The sequence below is a fragment of the Lissotriton vulgaris genome, unplaced genomic scaffold (assembly GCF_964263255.1).
Source record: "Lissotriton vulgaris unplaced genomic scaffold, aLisVul1.2 SCAFFOLD_1783, whole genome shotgun sequence".
Taxonomy (NCBI): Eukaryota; Metazoa; Chordata; class Amphibia; order Caudata; family Salamandridae; genus Lissotriton; species Lissotriton vulgaris.
The window spans coordinates 322,915-347,075 of NW_028243738.1; the positions used below are offsets into that span (position 1 = coordinate 322,915).

At 40.5% G+C, this 24,161-nt stretch overlaps 1 protein-coding gene across 1 annotated transcript in view; it reads right to left on the reverse strand.

Annotated features, from left to right (window-relative positions):
* Window positions 1–4,451: 4,451 nt before the first annotated feature.
* LOC147668242 (uncharacterized) overlaps window positions 4,452–24,161 on the reverse strand; it is a 152,097-nt gene continuing 132,387 nt past the window's right edge. Inside the window, exon 5 of the mRNA XM_086948675.1 lies at window positions 4,452–5,706. Coding sequence (XP_086804801.1) covers window positions 5,589–5,706 — 118 coding nt within the window. The 3' untranslated portion in view covers window positions 4,452–5,588. The remainder of the gene's footprint in view (window positions 5,707–24,161) is intronic.

The window sequence follows — 24,161 nt, forward strand, 5'->3', positions numbered from 1 at the left end:
TACCTCGCTGCCAAGACCTGGGACACCCTCCCTACCCACATAAGGCAGATCCAAGACCTACTCGCCTTCAGAAGACTCCTCAAGACCTGGCTCTTCGAGCAGTAGCAGCACCCCCGCTCCCCTCAGCATCTCGGGAGCCTCACGGGTAAGTAGCGCGCTTTACAAGTACTCTGATTGATTGATTGATTGATTGATTGATTGAGGTCCCATACGTCTAGATTCACAGTTCCCTTTAAATCAGCAGGCAGTTCTTCCATTGTCATTAAAGGAAATAATCCTACAGCTGTCTTTTGCTGAAACCTTTTAAACCCCACATCATTTGTCTGCAGCTCAATGCCATTAAGTGTGCAATAGATTGTGCAATTTACCTTACACAACCAATCTCTACCTAACAGATTTACAGGACTAGTGTCACAAACCACAAACTGATGCTAGTCTTCAAAGGTATTTATTTTTACAGGAACGTCTTCTGAAATTGGATTTGTAAGCGGTCTATTTAAAACTCCTACATCTTGGAGCATCTTTTCCGAGAGGGGTAGGTCTTGGACATCCTCAGTTCAAATAGTGGCTCTGGTAGCTCCTGTATCAACCAGAAACAATACTGAGTGGCCTTTCAGCTTACTTCTTACAGGTAGTTCCCCCTGGTCTACCTCTAAAACTGCACCAAGCAAGTAATCTTCCTCCCCTCTCAGGCCCCATCATTGAGAGGTGTCTGAGCCTGAGCCATCACTCCCAAAAACAGGAAATTGTTGAAACACATTCTGATTTGCAATATGGAACTGTTGCATTGCATTAATATTCTGAAAAGAATTTAAATGTGCTTTTGGCATTTTACATAAAACTTTGTTTTCTCCATATTTTGTGGAATTATTTGTGTTTGCAGAACCTGTATCATAGGGACTTGTTCTTGCATCGGAACCTGTATCTTATATACGGCATATCCTGTATTTGAAGTCCGCTCGACATGGTCATATTTCCATTTGTTTTATCTGGATTTAATCTACGTTCTTGTTTCCAAATCCTAACCTCCTGAAAGATGCAACAGGATGTCGTCTTTTTCAATGCCAAAACCTCCATATCCAAGCCTGAATCAATAGGTGCTCCTTTACCCCTACCATGTGAAACACCAAATCTTCCAGAATTCCCCTGAAACCCAATCTGTGGAACCACAGCACCTTGCATTCCTCCAGGTTCCCTTGAAAATATGAACTCTGAAGAACTTTCTGAGCAAATTTTGTTTGTGCCAACATAAAATTCTTCTTAACGTTTTTCTGCTTCATTTCTAATTTATTGCTGCAATATTTTTCATATCGTAGTATCTCAGCAAGCAACTTATTCTGCCAACAGATCACACTGGGTTATAGGTGAACTAATTTCTGGTCTCAAACCAGACACAAATTGTGACAAAAATATCCCCCTATCCCTTTCTTAAGGATATTTCCTTCCACTGTGCTCTTGAAAAACCTGCAACAAATGCTCATACTACTCATGAACTGTTTATTATGCCTTCTGTGTAGTTTGATTAATTTTCAGCCAATTCAAATATTTTGGTGGCACTCGACCTTTCAGGAAAGTAATCACTGCTTCATACTTTTCCAGAACTATAGGAGAAGGTGCATTAGTGTGTTTATCTCACATTGGCTTATCTCGTGGCCACTGTACAGCAGTCTTACACTTTGCCCACAAATCACTGGCAACCACACTCTCAGACAATGCATCCAAATTGGTCCAAAACACTTTTGCAATTTTCACAAAACACTCAACTCGAGTGTACCATTGCACTGGTTTGTCTCTCAATTTTGGGAAATTATTTGTAAATGCTGCAAGATTGCCCCTGCACCAAGGTGCATGGACAGACATGCTTCCCGCTACTTCCCTATGGCATAAGATGAAACTCCCTCTTCCTCAAGCTCTTTATTTTCATTCCCTAACTCTGGTGGTTCCTTTTACTTTTCGTGTTTCTTTGCCCACCTGGCTTCCAATTTTTCAAAATTACTCCATTTAATAATGCATTTTATTAATTCAATAATGTGGTTTGGCATCCCTCCAGGACGCAAGCTCACAATTGAATCATCATCTAAATGTACTCTATACCTTTTCTGGTAAAAACAGTGTTTTTAAATCTCCATATTATATTTCTGTGCCAATTCAGTAAACTTCTCATGTGTGGCTGCTGCTCGTCTTGTAATTTCTTTAAACAAGTGAACTAATTATTTCTCTTGATAATTGCACAAATATTCTTATTCCAAACATCGCAGAATGATTTCTTTAAATTCAATCTGTTTGCCGATTATTCAGCGGCCTTTCCTTCGTGTAATCAGGGTTGTTCATTGTCTTTTTAATCCACACTGCTTCCTCAAACCATGGTGGAAAAATAACTTCATTAAACAGGTAGTTCATAGATGTGAGTCATAGATGTTGTAAAGCCATTCTCCCCAATCCCTTTACGCTTGGACCGCCTGACGTGGTCTCAACACCACAATCTGTGAACTTTGTGAAGTCTGAAAATATCCCGTCACAGGTACTCCTCCTGTAGCTTCTTGTGTCTCTGGAGTTAGATTAATATTTACTTGAGCATTAGCAACTGGTCTGTGCAGTCACTACTTGTGGTCATGTATTTGTGCAGATAGGACTGGTGGATTTACCAGGGGTGGTGGGACAATCGGTCTCTGAGTAATTCGTGAAACTTGCGGTGGAGCAATTTGTAACTCTTGAAGTAGTCTCTGAATTTGTACCACTCTAGTTTCTACAGGAGCAGTCACTACTGTACTGCTAACTGTGGCACTACTTTCAGAACTATCAACTGTTGTGGCATAATGTGTGGGTCAAGCAGCCAGCATGTCTTTGAAGATATAGTCCCATGAATTACTATTAGTTTCATTTTATTTTTTCTCATTATCTTTCTCTTTTGTATTCTTTTTCTTCCCTTTCTCCAGCATTTCAGTAGTCCCTTCGACTATAACTTTCCTCCATCTATGCATAATTATGCATTGCTATCCTGGTCCTTTTCTGATATCTCTCTCTCTTTGTTCCTTGTTGCTTTTTCCCACATGCTTAAATTGTAGAGTTCTAGGGTGTGGTTTCATTTCACATACTTTTTCCCTTAATTTGTCAATAATTCTTATTTCAAAACTGTCAAATTTTGGAAATCCCAATGAACCATCCTTCTCTGTAATCTTACACCACTGACAAATCTATAAACAAGTGCATAAAAGTAACATTTGCAGGCTTACCCTTCGGAGTTGCCTCATCACCTTTCCGTATTGAAACTGTAACATCTCATCTCACAAAACTCGTGAATCCTTTGAAAAAATTCATATTGTCATGATAATTCGTAAAAAACCAATCTTAGTGAAATGTTATGATTTGTGTTCCTGTAAACACTACTTTGTCTTCACCCAACCCAGTTCCATTTAATATTTTCTCAATATTCTGCCCTCGAGTCTCAATTAGACATTCACAACTTACTGATCAATTACAGCACAGCACTTTTGATGTCACCTACCAATCCCAGCACGAAACCACACCAACCGACCAATCCTAGCGCGTACCACTATGACGTATGTTGTCGCCCCATGCAGCAGCTTACCCTCCTTTACCATTTCTCTTCTACTTTCACAATTCACAAACTTTTACCAAAAGAACATATATCAGCTTTTGTTTCCTCTCCTAAAAGAAAACAATAGAAACTCAATCGTAATATTAAGGTTTTTACACCTTACAGCTTTTATCATACACAGAAATCCTCATTTACAAGTGAAATCTCGACCCGGGCAAAATCACCCTAATCAAAGCAGCTTCCCCCATCTGAGCAATTCGGTTCTGTCAACATCAAACAATATTAGACAACTGCAATAAGATTAGTATTACTAACTCAATTGTGTAGGAGATTGTACCTCACACTCTACAACTCAAATCTCCGCAAACAAGAATGGATTCATGTGTTTTCTACACTTGTCTCAAACTTTATTATCCCATGATCTTAAACTTCGAATCTGAATTCTTCAATCTATAACACACAAAACAAATCAAGAAGCAATTTTCAATCAATCTTCCATTTTCAAATCAACCACAAAACAAAGGCACAGTGACAATCACCATAGATATTGCATCACCCCATTGATACTCACCCCTCCAAATCAGCAACGGCCTTTGAACACCTCACTTTGTCAGCCCCCTCAAGTGCTGGGCACTTGATTCCAGGATTCTGATATTTTATTCTAATCTTGGGGAATTATTTTAACTCCTTGCTCCAGACAACTGAAACAATTCTTCTCCTACCAAAACTGATAAATTGGTAATGGACTCAAAAATGTAATTTACCAGTGGTCATAACGCTCAGGGTGAGCCCATTTAACTGCTCCAGGTCAGCCTCCTTTGTGATGGGGTCAAGGAGTATAATAAAGTCAAACAAATAACAGTTTATGTTCAGACAATGATGAGAGTATTGGTGTAGTTAAGGATGTTTATTTTTAACTTTAAAAGATTAGTGAAGATCTTTTATTTATGTTTGATCTTTGTTCAGTTAGTCCATCAATCAAAATACAATTACAGAAATCATCAAAAATTATGTTGGTTAGAACAAGTCATCAAAAAATGTAATGCATACAAAGCGTATTCCACAGAGGAAATAATTCCCTGTTCTAAGATGGGTAATCAGAGTTCTAGAGGAATAGAATCAGATTGAAGTCAGGAAGTATGAAGCTCCAAAAATAAAATCAGAAATGCAAAATTACCCATGGAGAATATTCCCTAAGACTCAGCAGAGTCTCCGGTCTGAATACAGATGCAGTAGCAAGCTGTCAAAATCAACTAAATCAAGTACGGAGGAAAACAGTAGCAGCAGTAGTTACATAAGTAAAGGGGTCTGGGTCAGTAGTCAAAAAAATAAGCCGTAAGCCTACCTATGCACTAATATAAAAAACAAAAAAACATTTTCTAAACAAAGTAGCTTGCTTCTTTTCCATTGGCCAATGAGAGGGCAGAGATTTTGGTCAGCCAGTCCATCTCCTTCATTCCCACGGGAATACATGTTAGTCAAACATTTTACCAGTTCTTCGGCTACTGATCGACAAGTTAAATTCTAGAAACAGTAAGCATCTTTTCCAAGAACGTCTTCTCTTAGTTGACTTTCTATATCTCTACATGTCTCACTGCCAAAACAATGATACACTAACTAAAAGACAGGATTCTTGTTACCTAATGCATTCCTTTATATTAATATGACATTTATTATTGTCTAAAATGTAAGTTTTCTATTCAATTTTTTTATGAGATCATAAGAAATTAGGAAGTTCATGATATGCAAGAATTGATGTTGCAGAGTAAAAAAAATGCATTTTGTTAAATGAGAAAATTATGCAGTTATGTCAACATTTCTAAATAGCATTCAAAGCTTTTAATCAAGATGTGCACATTTTCGCCATTTCGCGATTCTCCTTAAAAAACATGGTTAGGGTTTGTTCTGCAGACTACCTTGGTAAATGTGATGGCATATAAATGGGTTATTTTAGCCTGTTTAAACATTCGGTTTGTACTTCTTGCTGCACCTCTTGCATATTATTTTAATACATTTTTGTACACATTTTTCAAATGCTATTAATGGTCACTTTGGTGCAGATCCACTTGTTTGTGATGTCACATTCCAAACTTTTAACTTGACCATAACTTAGGTAGGCACATTCAAAGGTATCGCTTACTGTGAAACTGCAACAAGAATAAAAAACAGTTTTAGGGCTTTTCTGAAGTTTTCATTAAGAAATGAATTCATGTTACCAAAGTCTTATGTGTAACTAACGCAAATACCGCATAAAGGGACAACATTTCTACAAGTTCACCCCCAGGAATGTAAGCCTGGCAGGATAGACACTTGCTCAGTGATGGAGTGGATTGGATGTACTGCTCCAACTTCAAATGACATGCCAACTTCCTGGGAACCAGTCCTCTGTCTACTGATCCTCTACTTTCACATTTAACATTGTGCAGCAAGGGGCAAGTAGTGGACATGTGTTTGAAAAGCAAGCCATCATGTAGGGATTCATTCAGTAGAGGAAATGGGAAAAGTGATGTGTGAATCCCTTAAAGGTAAACAACAATTTAGAATGGGTCAGCCTAGTAAGTCGCACATTCACAACACAGGAACATTGAGCCACAGCGGAGGATGAGGTCTAGAATGGCCAGGTAGGTGATCTTTAATGACCTAAATCAGGGAGTCAAATGTAGGTCCAGGAGGACCTTATCAGTTCCACATGATCAGATGAACCGCTTACTAGGGAAATTAGGTCTTTTTACAATCGCTAAATAAAGATATGTTATGTGAATAGTCTGTAAATCTGGGCTGTAGCCAACCCTTAGGGGGGCTAAACAACATGATGAGACTTTGGGAAAGGCACAGGGTAATGAGGGGATGTATCCATCCCTCAGGGGGCTAAATAACGTGTCAAAACTATAGAGAGGGCAGGAAGAACAGAGGCATTCTGGGATTCCGATGGAGATCAGAAAGAAAAGAGAGTGTGCTTTTTCTATCTGAATGTCATGACAAGGGTGCATGAAGGGCCGCATCACAGTACACATTATAGGCATGCACTACATGGTTGGTAGACGTACTTGGATCAGCACATCTGGTATATCTGAGCCGAGGGTGTGTGTTCCATATGCAAGTTTCCACTGCGAGCTGGGGAGGCCACTTAACTCCACCTTTGGGAGTAATCACATTTGCAGCGGGAATGACCTATGCAAATGTTGCCCCATCTCAGCTCCAATAGCCAGTAGGCGAGAAGGATTAGTTACTTACCTGTAATCCTAGTTCTCTTCCAGGTGTATCCTCATCAAAGTCATAAGCAATAGAATGTTCCTGCCCATGCGTGGGAATGTGGAAACACAATCATATATGTGCCCCACATATATGTACCTCCATATATATCCCAAAAACCTGCCTCCTCCAATGCCCCTTCTATTGGGGAAAAGCAGGCACTGACCACAAAATAAGTGCTCAAATGTCTTCTTTATTTCAGAAGTCGGCCATAACGTGTTTCAGTACGAAGACCTTGATCACATGAGAACGCTCAACCATTCTGACACCCCTTTTAGTGCAACAATTACTTCGAAATTGGCGTATAGACATGAAAGAAATACCCTGTGAAGTACTTATTCATTACTTCATACTATATTGGAAAATAAATAGGATAAATAAGGTTTTCAGGTTTACAATAGCTGCCTTAAATATAATATACAAACTGACTTTATAAATAGATAATAGGTCCATAAATAAAGCATAACATTTGTTGTGCTGGTTTTTTGTCTAAAAACCTAATGTCAATAAAGTTAATTTATATAAAAAACACTTCATTGTTCAAGAACATTGAAAAAGTAAATGAATATATAAATAAATATAAATATATAAATATTCAGATTTAAAATTCTAGACACATGTTTATATATGCTGTCCATAAACTCTTGTAGGCAAGAAAACTTTTTTTGATTCAAAATCATAATAATAGCATAAATGCATAGTTTTCACCTAAGGTAAACATTCACTTATTAAAATCCATAATACATCCTTTTTATTTTAACAAAAATTACCATAGTCTACTGCATTGTTTGTCTAAAGTTTGTATCCTCTAACACCAGTGCAAACATATCACTAAAAATAGATAAGTTACAATGTGCAAATCCTACATCCTAAATAGTGCAAATACTACAATTAAAAACGTATTTATTTGATTTTATCATGTCATTAACTTTTGTTTTTTACAGTTACATGTTTAAAAAACCACTATCTCCGTGGTTGGGGTTGCTCCCGCTGCCCTTTTCTGTTCAGTATTTTAATTTATTTAACCCTTCAAATTATTTTCAATAAAAATGTTAAAAGTTTATTTTGCTTCTCATTTTACTCTTATAGGCATGTGTAAAGATCCTCTGTGGTATTAGACCCCCTGGGATCTTGCTGTCGAAGTTCAAAATTTATCTAGTTTTCAGTTTCTTAACTGACCCTCCCTATCACCTCCTCTTCTGTTTGGGGGGGATAGTGTAAATTAAATAATATGAAAAATCATTGTGGTTATTATTGGGATTTTCCTTAAAGTGCCTTGCAACTGGGTATGATCATTATTGTTAATAGCTCTTAAATGTTGGAAAATTCTTTTGTGGACAGAGAGCTTAGTGCTGCCCACATATTTCAGATTGCAAGTACACTCTAAGACATAGATTACATACTCAGTCTTGCATTTTAAGGGCTTATTGATCATTGAACTTGTACGTTGAAAGCTGACCTAAAATATTTCATACTAACCCCATATTGGCAAGCCTTACAACTTTTGCATTTAGTAAAGCCATTTTGCAGCCACCATTTTCTTGATTCACTGACTTCTGGGTTGCTGCTTACCAAACTATTATACATGGACGGGGCTCTTTTATAGGTTACTCCTAACCTCTTTGGCATACTCTCACCAATTATTGGGTTGCTTTTGACTATTGACCAGTTGAATGCATTATTTTTTGATTTCTCGCTGTTGGGCATTATAGGTTAAAATTAATCTAACCTCTGGAGGTGATTGATCCTCTTTCAATTGACTTACATTCTTGGTTTGCAAGAGGAGGGATCTATCTTTATTACTGGATTTGATGATTGCGACCTCTGTTTTCTGGAATATCCCCTTTCAAGGAATCTCTTTTTACTTTCCTGTTGAGCAAGTTGGAGATATGTAGTGTTACTGTATATTCTTTTTAATCTAATCATTTCCCCATAGGGTATACTTTCGATTAAATGTCGTGGATGAAAACTACTGGAATGCAACACCGAGTTGCCAGCTGTCTCTTTTCTAAACATTCTGGTTTCCAAGGTGTTGTTCGCTATATAAATTTCCACATCCAAAAAATGAAGGTTCCTTTCACTTATAGTGGCAGTGAATCGTAAATGTATGTCATTTATGAATAGCAGCTACCAAGTCATTTGCCTCTTCCTTTGTTCCTTCACAAACAACAAACAGGTCATCAATATACCGAAAATATGCTTTTACATTGCTCATCACATAGACCTTATGTTTTACTCCCAAAACCAGCTTCTCCCACCAGCCCATAAACAAACAGGCATAACTGGGGGAGAAGCTGGCTTCCATTGCAACTCCGCGCATCTGTTGACAATATGTTTTGTCAAACAAGAATACATTATTATTTAGGCAAAAACTAATCATATTTATCAACATAGCATCATGGGGGGTTAAAACATTCTCCTTAGACCTCAGATAAAATTCCAGTGCACGCAATCCATCAATGTGATTGATACAAGTATATAATGATAAGCACTAGAATGTTCCTGCCCATGCGCGGGACCCCGGAAACACAATCATATATGTGCCCCACATCAAATTCAAATATCTTTATTCGGCACTTAAAAAGATACCATTAAAGAACATGAAAATACATACATACAATGTTTAAAAGCATTTTTTTAAAAAGACATATTAAGAACAATAAAAATAGGTCTAAAAAAGGGGCGAAACAAACAGTAAATCATTGTGAATTTTGTACAGACATTCATTCAGACTATAGATTGATGTGAGCAAATTTTTCCCTGGTGTTCCTTAATCTCATGGCCACCGTAATAAAGCTTATTATACATAACAGAGTATATGGGTCTGAGGCTTTTTGTAAAAAAAGGAGAGCTACTTTAGCATGTCTCAGTCTTTTATTTTTCAAGATCCTTACTAAAAACCTCCGTCTGGGATCCGAATAAAAAGGACATAATAAAACAAAGTGAAGGGTATCCTGCGGAGACCTAGTGTCGCAGCCGCAGGTACCCTTCAACTCTACCGCGCGTGTGAATCCTGCGGGAACAGCCAATAAATGGTGAAGAAGAATAAGTCGGAACCTAGTCATATAAAATCTTTCCTGTGCATTGTGCATCACCGCCAGGTATGGTTCCATTCCCGGCTGTGTTTTTAGTAAGCTATGGGTCACCACGGATATTTTCCCAGATTCAACGTGGGCCCTTCTGGCGGTTGCCCAGGCAGTAAATATGAATTAATACGTTATATACAGCTTGGATCCTATGTATATGCATACTATATATTGTAACATTGACTGTGTTAAAATGGCCGCCATGATCGTAAATGACTAGGTATTCTGACCCGTCGTCGCTGTTGCTTGCTCAGTGACGCGGGAACATTTAAAATGGTGCCTGACTTAACATACTGTTGTAACACTGACGAAGGAGCAATCCGAAATGCGTCTGTTTCTCATACCTCGCTGAAATAAATCTTTTGATGCATGCTTCCTGAGTACCAGTATTTCTGTTCATTACTAACAGAATTGGTAGCGTAATTTATTCACGGCAGGCACCGCCGCGTTCAGGCACCCGCCTGGGAGTGCAGAGTGTTGGTGCAGCTTGGAGCGTGAATATATACATATATATATATATTACACCACACTCCTTCAAAGAAAGAGCAGAGGCCTCTTCAGGGGAAACAATGGAGGTACTTTTATTCGGCAAAATATACTTTACGGCGAATGCATTTCGGCATCAGTATAGCCTTCGTCAGTGCCTGGTGTGTTTAGGAGGTATTGATACTCCCAGTTTAAAAACATGTCCTGATGCACACCGATAGGTTATCCTTATCTCCGCCCCCAAAGTCCGTGCCTTGGCTCACCTGCTGGAAATCACCTGGTGCATGACAACTACAGGTCCCAGAATACTGTTGGATCATGGTGAGTAATGTGGGTAAAGTTCGTTTTTAGTGTGCGGTCTGATGGACACCAAATTGTTCCCCAAACCTGATATCTTGCTTGTCACCCGAACTTTGGTGCCTCCTTGGGTCCCCTTGACCGCACCAACCTCCAAGGCACAGGAAACCAAATAGGCGGGGGCAAGTTCGGGAATCCAGTTCGCCCAACGTGGAGCACAATAACTCCGACACCACTTCCTCTCTTCCAACCTCTGGGGTGGGCCTGGGAACATCCAGTGCCCTGGAAATGCAGAAAGTCCGCCACAGCAGATGCCAGCAAAGTCCCAGGCCAACTTGCAGTGCGGGGGCCACTGTAGCGCGTCACTAGCACACACGCTCCATATTACACCACACTCCTCCAAAGAAAGCGCAGAGGCCTCTTATGGGGAAACCATGGAGGTACTTTTATTCGGCAGAATACACTTTACGGCGAATGCATTTCGGCATCAGTATAGCCTTCATCAGCGCCTGGTGTGTTTAGGAGGTGTGGATACTCCCAGTTTAAAAACATGTCCTGCCGCACATATATATATATATATATATATATATATATATATATATATATATATATATATATATATATATATATATATATATATATATATATATTCACTGAAAAAACCATAGGTTTCACACCAGTTATAGTTAGCTGGAAATTTTACTGATATAAAACCATTGAAATTCCCACGTTATAGTTAGATGGACTCACTATAACTTGCGCGTGCAATGCACTGCTGATGACATCACATATTACATCACTCATGACATGGTCAGTGACATCACTCATGACATCACTGATGACACCATCCAGTGAATGTGTGTCTTTCTGAAAAATAAATATATTTTATATATGTATATGTAAAAGTTGATGGAAGAATAAATGTTTAAATAAGTGTCTAAATGGATGGTTTTTAAAAATTGATTGGTTAACTGGCTTAATAAGACATCATCAGCAGTGCATTGCACGCGCAAGTTATAGTGAGTCCATCTAACTATAACGTGGGAATTTCAATGGTTTTATATCAGTAAAATTTCCAGCTAACTATAACTGGTGTGAAACCTATGGTTTTTTCAGTGAATTTAATAGGTTTTTTAAATGCTAATTCCTAACTATAACTGGTGTGAAACCTATGGTTTTTTCAGTGAATTTGATAGGTTTTTTAAATGCTAATTCCTAACTATAACTGGTGTGAAACCTATGGTTTTTTCAGTGAATTTCATAGGTTTTTTAAATGCTAATTCCTTTCTATATCGAGTTTCTAACCTTTTTTTTTTTTACAATTTGCTGTTTTTTTTTAAGTATTCATTTTTTTAATATATTTTTTTTCTTTTGCGCTCTGGGTGCGCGCTCCGGGAAGCTTTCAGCTAAGCTCTCCGGTAAGCTTTCCGGTGAGCTCACCTGAAAGCGCACCCAGAGCGCTACTGTCGTTCGTGAAAAAAAATATGAATGAAAAGTTAATAATAATGCAAAACATTTCGATCCATACAAATAAAATCCGTTTTTTTTAATAAGGAAAATGATTATGTATTTCTGTAAAAGTTTGATGACGTCACTTTGGCGCGCAACGTAAGTGCCCTCGGAAGCGCCTACGATCGCGCCGCGTAAACGCACCCGGAAGCGCCCAAGATCGCGCCACGTTTGCGCCCCGGAAGCGCCTACGATCGCGCCGCGTAAACGCACCCGGAAGTGCTCCGGAGCGCGCTGCGTAAGCGCGTCGGGTCATGTGACCCTAAAATAACACTTTTCATTGGTTGCTAACAGTTTTTTTTACAAAGAATGAAATCCCCACCCATTTCCTTCACTATTGCTTTGTACTTGGAGAGAGCAAGAGCTGTTCTGTGTACTATCTTCATCTCCTACTTTCCTGATCTACAGCAATGGCTGCAAGAGAGTCATCCAGCAGTGATTCAGAGGCATTTGTAGATGAGGACCCTCCTAGGCAGAAGAAAAAAATCCATTTCATCTGGAAATTTTATAACATCCCTGAAGGAGAAAAAAAAGTCAACGCTCCAAAAGTAACCTGCAAAATATGTGGTAGTACTTTATCCAGAGGCAATCCTCTGAAAAAATATAGTTTTGGAAATGCCAATTTAATCAGGCATGTCAAAAGAAGACACCCAAACAACTTTGCGAGGGAGAGTGTCAGAGACCTGGCACGGAAATTACCCACAGATGGCGGCAGCACCTCCACTGGTGGAGCAACACCTTCGGGACCATCCCGTAGAAGAATGGTCCCTAACATACAGCCAGAGTTTGCAGGCATCAAATTTCTGTGCACGGAGTGTGACGAACTGCTCTGCTATGGGGAGCAGAGTGTTGAACTCATTGCCCAAAAGAAACAGCAACACCGCTGCCCTGACAGTCCCTAAATTTTCACATTTTTTTGCTCCTGTTGAGCCGTTTTGGAATCCCTGTTTTGTGTTTTTCCCTTGACAAAAATCCAAAAAAAATATAAAATTGTTTTAAAAAGCCAAAAAAAGTTCAAAAAGTTCAAAAAACACAAAAAAATATAAAACAACAAAAAGAAGAAAAAAAAAAGTTCTTTTTAGAACTACCTCCAATTTCTAAATAAAGGCTTTTTTTTTTATAAACTCTGTCATCTTTTTCCTTCCTTTTACGCTCCCCGGTGCGCTACCTGGTGCGCGTACCGGGCGCTTCCCCCGCGCAAAACGAAAAAAAAAAATATTTTAAATGCCCCGCGGGGCCCTTTTATAGCCCCCACATCAAACCTAGGGGGTCAAGGGGGGAGTACCCTGCCCCCTTATGGTCATTTCCCCCTTTGTTTTGGCCACCTCTCGTGTCTCGATCCTACCGAGACACAAGATGGCGGCCGCTCCGGACTGTTTCGAATGTTTACAGACAACTGAGAGCCAATCAGCTTTCTGCGCGCAAGTCGCGTGTCGCGCCGGGAGCGCACTCCGGTGCGCGCACCATAGATATATATATTTTTTGGAATCTAAATTACTCAAAATCCACTGGAGCACATATCTTGAGACATAGCAAAGGCACATCGGGCTACCAGTCCCTACAATTTTGCCAAGTTTGGTGGAAATCCATTCAGCCATTCGGGCTAAAAGTGAAATCGACCGCCCTATGGAAATTAACATGGGGAAAACGCATTTTGGGACCCCCCTTTTATCTCGGCCCCCGCTTAACGTATCCCCCCCAAACTTTCAAGGAAGAACCGGAGCTCGACGAGGCCATTTTCAGGAAATTTTCAGGCAGATTCGTCAACCGGTGCCAAAGTTATTCCAAATAGAATTTTGAGATTTAACATTGAAAAAAATCCTAACTATAACTACCTACTGGCGACCGCCAGTAGGTAATAATATATAATTATAATAAGTAAGCAAGTGCAGCATTACACACACACACCAGATCTGAATACTGCTGTAAGGACTCCCTATTATGTCATAAAATAATACATTAGAAACAGGGAGAAAAACAACAGCAGAGCATGTTTTAGAGCTCTTTTAATGCTTGGCAGTTATCACAAACTGTCACAAAGGACTGAAAGCATATACACTTCCCATTCTGCATTGCAGAAACATAGCCTAAAAAAGCTGAAAAGCTAACTCATAGCAACATAGAGATAAACTGGCACCAGGCCTTTAAGGCAGTCATGACCCCCATCTTCCCATCATGCCTCAGGGGTGACAGTTAGGTCAGTTGTTCTTTGCGGTGACTCACAAAGCCATAACACAAAGAGTTGAGATTACCTTTTTCTTAAAGATGCCGTACTCCTTTGCCCGGAGAGGCGGGAGGGTTGCTTATGACTTTGATGAGGATACCCCTGGAAGAGAACTAGGATTGCAGGTAAGTAACTAATCCTTCTCTTCCAGGGGATCCTTATCAATAGTCATAAGCACTAGAATAGAATAGCGAGCCTCACCTCATCTCCCTGCGGGCAAAGGAAACAGAACGGTAACATAACCAATTAGCTCAGAAAACTAAGCCTGGATAGATACATTACTATCCAAAAAGATTCCTCAAGGAGGCCTGGCCTACATGAGTATCTTCTCTGGAATCGGATTCTAGACAATAATGCCTTGTGAAGGTGTGACCTGATCTCAAGGTTTCTACCTTGCAAATTTCTGACATTGGAACATCATGCAAGAAAGCTATTGTGGCTGCTTTACCCCTTGTGGAATGTGCTTTAGGAGACAACAAAAGGGATTTATGCGCCAACTGGTAGGCCAATTTTATACATGACATTACCCATCTTGAAATGGATCTTTTGGAGGCTGGGAAACCTGTTCTCATGGCACCATAATTCAAAAACAATTGATCTGATTTCCTTATATCCTTTGTACCCTCCAAATACAATTTTAGCACTCTCTTAACCCCTTCGCTGTGGGGTGTTTTCCCCCTGCTGTGCGGGGGGAGGGGGCCGCGTGCAGCGCCGCCGTGCTGGTGACGAGCTCAGCTCATCACGGCCACACCCGTTTTTAGAACGTCCAGCACAGCGGGGAAATTAGCCCCGTGTGTGAACGTTCCAACGGCCGTGACAAGCTCAGCTCGTCAGTAGCACCCATGAGGTTAAGGATTAAGAAGAGTAGCAACCTCTACGCAGGAGTCGTGGGATTGGGAAAAAAGGATGGTAGAGAGATCGACTGATTAATATGAAAATCAGATATAACTTTAGGCAAAAAAGAAGGGTGAGCCCTTAACACCACCCTGTTGTGGTGAAACACAGTATATGGTTCTTTTGCACATAGCGCTTGGATGGGAAACAACCTTTCCCACTACTCTTTAACAACGAGGGGCCTGAACCACGATCCCTCAACCACTACTGTATTTACAACTACCTAGTCTAAACAACGACCTGTCTAAACATAGACCTACATGAAGAGATAAGTTGTTTCTTTTGTTATAGTAAGGTAAATCACTCTGATTTGTGTTTTTCATAGAGTGTAACATTGTGTAAAAATAATTAACAGTTTTACATTTTCTACGTTTATTTTAGCAATCTTACAAATTAATGTATGTTGTTTAAATTTACCTTCTGGGAGCAGTAGATGGCATTCTTGGATAGTTCACGACATATATAGTGGCAAGTGTATCACAAGTATGAGTTTTTGGACTGCAGGGTATTTTTAGGGTTATTGTGTGTGTGGGTTTTTGGGTGGCAAGGGATTTTTTTACATTTTGAGTGGGAATGGGTTTTCGGGTGGCACGGGTAATTTTAGGGTGGGTATTGTTTTTTGGGTGGCAAGTGTATTTTTTGAGGGTTTTTAGGTGGAAAGGGTAATTTGAGTGTTTATGCTAGGTATGGTTTTTGGGTGGCAAGGATAATTTTAGGATTTTGGGTGGGTGTGTGTTTTTGGGATTGCAAGGGTATTTTTAGGGTGGGTATGGGTTTTGGGTGAAAAGGGAATTTTTAGGGTTTAGTATGGGTGTGGGTGTTTGGGTGGCAATGGTAATTTTACGGTGGGTATGGGTTTGGGCGGCAAATGTATTTTTAGGATTAAAGGTGGACATGGGTTTTTGGGTGGCAAGGGTAATTTTAGGGTGGATGTGGGTTTTTTGGTGGCGAGGGTAATTTTAGGGTAGGTATTGGTTTTTGGGTTTGCAAAGGTATTTACGGGTTTAGGGTGGGTGTGGGATTTTGGGTGGAAAGGGAATTTTTAGGCTTTAAGGTGGGTATAGGTTCTTGGGTGGAAAGGGAATTTTTAAAGTGTGGGGTGGGTGTAGGTTTTTGGGTGGAAAGGAAATTTATAACATTAACAGTGAGTATAGGGGTGTGTGTGTATGTATATATACATACATATAGTTGTGTGTGTGTGTATGTATAGTGTTAATACTGATCAATATTAAATTTACAACGCGTATGTCTTTAGCATGCATGCCTTTACCACGAAATGTAAGATTTTTACAGGTACATACAAATCCATCACACATACACACTCTATATACATATACATATATACACACACATACATATGGATTTATACTTACCCGGAAATTAAATTACATTAATGGGGTAAAGGCAATCCTGGTAAAGGCATAGTAGTTGTAAAAAATAGTAGTTGTTCAAACTTTAGTGGTTTAGACTAAGTAGTGGTTGAGGAGTCATTGTTTAGACTGTAGTTGTTCATGTGGTAGTTGTTCCATCATACAACCCGCTTAGATTTCACTTACTCTACGTGCTGATGTTATCGCTACCAGAAAAGCGGTTTTCCACGTCAGGTGCTGCAATGTGGCTTTATGAATGGGCTCAAAAGGAGAACCCATCAACCTAGACAGTACCAGATTCAATTCCCAATGGGGAGAAGGAGTTCGAATCGGAGGATACACTTTTTTCAACCCCTATAGGAAATCCTTAACCACCTACAACTGGAAAATGGAAGGTTGGTTGGGTGATTTTCGGTATGCCATAATGGCTGACAAATGAACCCTGATGGAGGCATATTTCAGACCTTCCCTACCTAAATGAAGGAGGTAAGGAAGAATCACTTCCTCCTGCCCATTTGCAGGGTCAAAGTGATTTGCAATACACCATAGATAGAACCTCTTCCACTTAAATGCATATGAAGCTCTTGTGGAAGGCCTTTTAGCCTCTTTTAGAATGCGCATGCAGGCCTGCAGCAGATTCAAGTGTCCGTATTGTAGGACCTCAGGAGCCATGCAGCCAAGTTCAGAGAAGGAAGGCTGGGATGGAGAATGTTCCCGTCCAACTTGGTCAGCAGGTCCGCTCTGTACGGTACTCTCTTGTGGGGGAGTACCAACAACTGTAGAAGGTCGAGGTACCACCACTGGCGCGGCCAGTCTGGAGCTATCAGAATCATCTTCATGTTGGATCTGACGAGATTGGATACCATCTTCGGGATCAGAGGCAGAGGAGAAAAGGCGTATGCAAATGTCTCTGACCAATCCATCAAAAGCGCATTCCCCCTTGTCCCTGGACGGTGGAATCTGGATGCGAAGGCGTGGCATTTTTTGTTTTTGTTGTCTGCACTGCTGAAGATGCAGCCACAGCATGAGTTGTTCTCCCTGCGGAAATTATTTCAGAATCCGCAGGCGGATCTGTCTTCAAGAACACTGGTCTGTGGAGGCCGACTTGTACTTCCTTTGGATCCTAGCCGGAGCGGCCTTGATCGCAGCTGGAGTTAGGAAAATGTCTATTACAGGTTCCAGAAGACCAGAAACCAGGGGAAGTAACGGACGAGAGGCTGCTCTCTGATGCAGAGACTCAAAGATAACTGTCGTTACCACCTGAGGGGTAGACATCTCAATGTTGAGCTTTTGAGCCCCTCTCTGAAGCACATAATGGTAGGTGTTGATGTCATCTATCGGAGACACTCTCAACACAGGGCTGTCCGATAGAGTGGAAGAATAGTCCCTCTTCGAGGATCGAGTTGAAGAGGAAGAAGACCACGTAGGTGACAGTTTTCTTTTGCGATGGGAACTATGTCTTCACTCCCGTGATCTGCCCATTTATTCCTCATGCCTGGGAAAATGCGATCTGTCCACTTCCTGCACCAGTCTCTGTAGAGGTGACCTATGAAGAGGACTGGTGAACTCTTGCATCCGCCGTGCTGCTCCTGTATCCTTGCTCCAGTGATGCAGGGGCTGAAGCCATCTTGGAGACAAGTGCATAGCAGGGGAAGCTTCCCTGTGCTGTGAAGTAGACCTATGCCTTGAACACCTTTCTGGAGAGGCAGATCTTGCTGAAGGATGTCTTGATGAATGAGAGGAAGAATGGCGTAATGCCGATTGTTACCAGAACCACCGATCCTCCTCCAGACCTCACCGAAGCAGGTCTTGGCAGTGGGCGTGTGTCTCTCAACGTCGACATGGACCTCCTTTTCGACGCCGATCTCCGGTCTGTTGTTGGACCCGGTGTCGACGACGCTCCCTTGTTCTTCGACGTCGAGTGCCTTGCAGACGATGCCTGAACATCCCTTCATCTCAACGTCGAAAGTCGATGAGATGTCGACGTCGGAGGGGTTCTGCTCCTCGACACCGAACGTCATCATGCAGATGAAGATGAAGGGCCTCTGCTCCTCGACGCCGATCATCGCCGAGTTGATGACGGCAGAGGGCTCTTCTTCCTCGATGCCGATCATCGCCGAAACGACAGTGGAGGGCTGCTAACCCTCAACATCGATCACCATCGAGACAATGGCGGAGGGATTCCGATCGTCACCGAGTTGATGACGGTGGAGGACTCCTACCCCTCGACGTCGATGGACTGACGGCGACGGAGGGGTACCTGCCTTTGACACCGAACATCGAGCTGACGATGGCAGAGGGCTTCTACTGCTCGATGCCGATCGTCGCCCGCGGAGGGCTGATACTCCTTGACGCCGATCGTCACCGTGTTGACGACAGCGGAGGATCACGATTCTTCGACGTCTATGACGTACCTGAATGTCGATGTCTTCTCGACGGCGAGCCTGCCGTCGACAGCCTTTTCTTGGAAAAATGACCCACCGGTGGAAGATTTTTCAGCGCCGAACCGAACGCTGAAGTAGAAGGGTGAGGGGCCTTGCTTCTGGATGTAGATCTCGCCCTCTTGCAGCCCTTCTTAACCAGTGACCTGCCTCTGGAAGACTTTTCTGCCAGGCAAAAAAGACGAATCCTTTCTCTGTCCTTTAAAGTTATTTTGGACAAGGTCTGGCAATGAGGACAAGCCTTAGGGTCATGATCCTTAGGCAAACAGAGAATACAGACCTCATGAGAGTCTGACCTGGCCTTCTTTTTTCCACAAGAAGGGCAGGTGTCAAAAAGAGAAGGCATTTTGAGTGGAAAAAATGCCTAAAAAACTGTCAAAAAAGACAGAACCTTACTTCAAGAGATGAAAGACGTCAAAGTAAGTCAAGAAAAAGTGGAGTTCATTTTTGACTAAAATCAGAAAAAAAGTGGATCTGTATAACCAGGATCCTTCCTGAAGGAGCCGGAAAGAACAACTGACCTAACTGTCACCTCTGACGCATGATGGGAAGCTGGGGGTCATGACTGCCTAATTTATCTCAATGTTGCTATGAGTTAGCTTTTCAGCTTTTTTAGGCTATGTTTCTGCAATGCAGCCTAGAAGCTGTATATGCTTTTAGTCCTTTGTGACAGTTTGTGATAACTGCTAAGCATTAGAACAGCTCTAAAACATGCTCTGCTGTTGTTTTCCTCCCTGTTTCTAATGCATTCTTTTATTATATAATAGGGAGTCCTTACAGCATAATTCAGCTCTGGTGTGTGTGTAAGGCTGCATTTGCTTTCTTATTTTATATATATATATATATATATATATATATATATATATATATATATATATATATATATATATATATGTATATAAATATGGAAATACATATATGTGGGGCACATATATGATTGTGTTTCCGGTGTCCCGCACATGGGCGGGAAGATTCTAGTGCTTATGACTATTGATGAGAATCCCCTGGAAGAGAACCACTTAGATGTAGCCCAGTCCTTTGCTTGTAAAAATGTTATTTTTCAGTGGCAGGCTTGAAAAGTAGGTAGTGGGGAATGGGGGTTTAGTGGAATCTCAATTTCCTCATCGTGCCCACCACCCAGCAATAAAATGTACTGCCACCAGGGTGTTAAAGTGGGCTTCCATTTCTGGAAGTTACATTTACAAAAGAATATCAAGAGAGCCCATGATGTGGCGCATGGTAACAATGAATGGTTTAAATCACAAGATCTAAAAATAACATATAGTTTCTTACCGGTCAGTATAGTTTTGCAGCTTGAAGGATTTCCTGGATTTATATGCTGTGCATTATTCAGCCATCTAGTGGCTGGGTCCAGAATACTCCTAAAAAACCTTTTACCTTCTACTCTTTTTTTCTGTTGTATGTGGGTGCCAACATATCTCCATTTGGTATCCCCTTGTGACATTGTCGTGCTTCCTATTGAAGCTCCCAGCTTTGATCGCTATCCTCAGATTTAAAACATGTTTTTGCTTCCTCCAATCATCTTTATTGGCAGAGGAGGGGGCTGGCTCGCTTGTAAATCCAGAAAATTCTTCAAGCTACAAAACTGCACTGACAGGTAAGAAACTATACATTTAGCAGTCTGAATCTTTTCTGGATTCACTTGCTGTGCATAGATTTAGGAGCAGTTTGTTACTACGGTGGTGGTTTGGTTGAAGATAAGTGTTGGTTGGAAAACACATGTTCTAAGGCTTTTTTGTACTACTTGAGCTTCCTTGTTCATCTGAATATCTACACAATAAAGCCTTGTGAACTTGTGCACTGATGACCATGTTGTCGCACTACAAATGTCCTGTAATGGCATATTTGCTAAAATAGCAATGATTGCTCCCCTTTTTCATTTGAATGCACCCTTCGAGTGTTTTGTATCGTTTCGCCTGCATTGTTGTGGCACAATTGAATAGTTTGAGCTATCCATCTTGCAAATGGGATGTGGTAGCTGGTTTTCCTAAGAGACTTTTGCAAATGATACAAAGAGCTGTTTAGTTTTCCGGTCAGTCTTTGTTATTTTAATGTAATACATTATTGCATATGTAGCGTACAGTGTGAGTAATGTCCTCTCAGCGTGCGTTTTAGGTTTTTGAAATAAACTTGGTATCTGTATACTTTGTTCTATGTATAACTGTGAGATAACATTTGGCATTAATTGTGGGTCAATTCACATGATAATTCTGTGTTTGTGCACTTGAAAATAAGGTTCCTCCAAGGTGAGTGCATGAAATTATGAAATTCACAAACTGTGCGTAGTAATGTTATAGCCACTAAAAAGGAAGTTTTTATTGTGAGCATTTGTAATGTAGCCTTGTGTAACGGTTCACATGGTGCATTCATCAGTAATGTGAGCAAAATATGTAAATCCCAAATGGGTGCAGGAACCTTTTTTGGAGGTGCAATTATTTTCCCTCCTTCTAGGAACTGCTTATTGACGTGAAGAAACTTCTTTCAATATGGTCCCTTGTGTACGCCACTGGTGCTGCTAAATAAACCTTCAAGGATGCCTAAGTCATTTTATAGTCTAGAAGGTGTGTCAAGTACTTCAGTACTGTCTTATCTTTAGTGATCCTTTCTAATAATACTTCCTTAGGATAACATAGTGAGTATCTATTCCATTTAGCTATATAATATTTTCTAGTTTTTGGTCTTCTTGTCTCTATTAAGATTGCCACTGTATTTTCCGGTAACTTTAGGTGCCCAAATTCTAAGTCTTCAGGAACCATGCTGCCAGGCTTAAAGACTCTGGTTCTGAGTGAAGAATCTTTCCATCTTATATTGACAATAGATCAAGTCTGTTTGGCTATTTGTGAATCTTTCCCTGAGATAGTTCTATTAGTTCTGAGAACCAGGTTTGCCTCCTCACTGTGGTGCAATTAGTATCAGTCATGCTGATGATTCTGCATTTAATCAACAGTTCCTTCCCAATGGACTGGTGTCGATATTGTCTCAAGGCAAAGTGTTGGCATTTCGCATTCTGAGGTGTTGCAAACAGATCCATCTCTGGTTTGCCCTTTTTTTTAAAGATCTTTGTGAGTACTGATTGCGTGAGTTCCCATTTGTGAGATCATGATGCTTGTCCGTCTGCTTCAATAATGTTCTTCCATGGTAGGTGGGCGGCTAAGTTTTCCATTTTCCTTTAAATAGCCCAATTCTACAATTATTGTGCTAGTCTTGACAGTGGTAGAAACTGTGTCCCAGACTGTTTATGTAAAACATGGTGGTTGTTCTCCCGTAGGTCCTTTTGAAACACTTTGATGTGTTCCCTTACATTGAGATTGTTCATGTATGCTCCCATCCCTACTGTTATGGTTACAGTTCGAGTTTGTTGTGTAAATGTTCTTCCTTGCGCTATATTTTACCTGTTCAACCACACTATCTCCCCCTCCTCCTCTATCTTTTGTGTGACAACCACTCAATCTTCCCAACTCCGAAATGCCTGTGACCATTGAACTTGTAGCAATTCCTGAAATGGTCTTGTGTGGAGTCTTATGTTCGGTATCAAGGGCTCCTTCCTTGTAGGTTCCCCATCATCCTCACCGTCAGACCCTTCCCCTTCCAGTATAGTTGTGTCTCCTTCAAAAGTGCCACTGTACTTTTCCCATTGGGAAATACTTTCCACGGAATTAATTTATTCTGCCCCTCCAAAAAAATATAGTCTCTTGTTCTGGTCCTGGGAATAACTTTTCCATGTGTATTGAGAATCCTAGTTGGTATAGGGGTTGTATTACTTGCAAAAGTTTCTCTTTGCAGCGTTTGTATGAGATTGGCCTTACCTGTCACTCATCCAAGTATGGATCAACATTATGCCTGCCTTCACAGTTGTGCTAGAAACTTTGTAAATACTTTGGTGCTGATTTTATTCGGAATTCTAGCACCTTGAATGGATAGTGTTTTTGTCTACCACAAATCCGAAGATTGTTTTGTAGTTTGTGTTCATGGGAATGTGTAAATAAGCATCCTTTAGGTCGATTGTTGCCATGTAATCCCCATACTTGTAGTTGTGGTATTACCTCTCAGAGTTGTCATATTGAACATTTGCGTTTTCATAAAATTGTTCAAACACCTTAGGTCCAGGATCAGCCATAATGTCCTTTCTACCTTTGGTATTACGAAATATGTTAAGAAATGTCCCTTGTTTACTGCTTTCTTTGGCACTAATTCTATTTCATCTTTTGCCAAAATTTCTTCTACTTCTTGGACTAGTCCTGCCGTTTCCTTCTTGGAAAGCAGATTGGGATAGGCGAACTTAGATTCAGGATAAAAATAGGCTAAATAACCTTGTTAATAACAACTGTTTATTCTTTCCTTTTTTCTTTATAATATGAAATATAAAGTGCAGGGGTTAAAGTAGGAATACAGAATGTATAATGTAGAAAGAATGGTATGTTATATACATGTTATATATGATTTGACTGTGCTGTAACACACTTGTTGGAACCCATGTTTGTATACAAAATTTTAAATAAATAAATAAAAAAATAAAAAAGGAATGTATTTTTCTTAAATATTTTGATTCCTGGCCTCTTGCCTGCAAGTATCTTGTCTAATTTAATACAATATCCATTTGATATCATGTTTAAGATCCATTTGTCAGTAGTGATCGTCCTCCACTCCTAAAAGTCTTTATTTTGCCTCCTAATGTTGTTGAATGTAGGAATATTTGGTATTGTAAGCATGCTCCTTGTCTTTTGTCTTCACTCCTTGATATTGTGCTCATCAAGTCACTTGCTTTCAGGAATGCTCCCCCCCTTTGTGGCTGTCCTCCTCCATATGGCCATTCGCGAAAGGACTGTCTCCCTGTTGGTACAGCCAACGTTGCTGATGCTGTTATTGGTGTGACCATTTTCCTATCTGAAATATTTTTTGGGAAGTATGATGGGAGATTGCTTGATGGAGAATCCCTCTTCCTGAAGGTCTTTTTGAGGGTATGGTTCCTCTATGCATATTGCCTCTGAATTACAATGCCCTCATTGATTTTGCCATTTTATT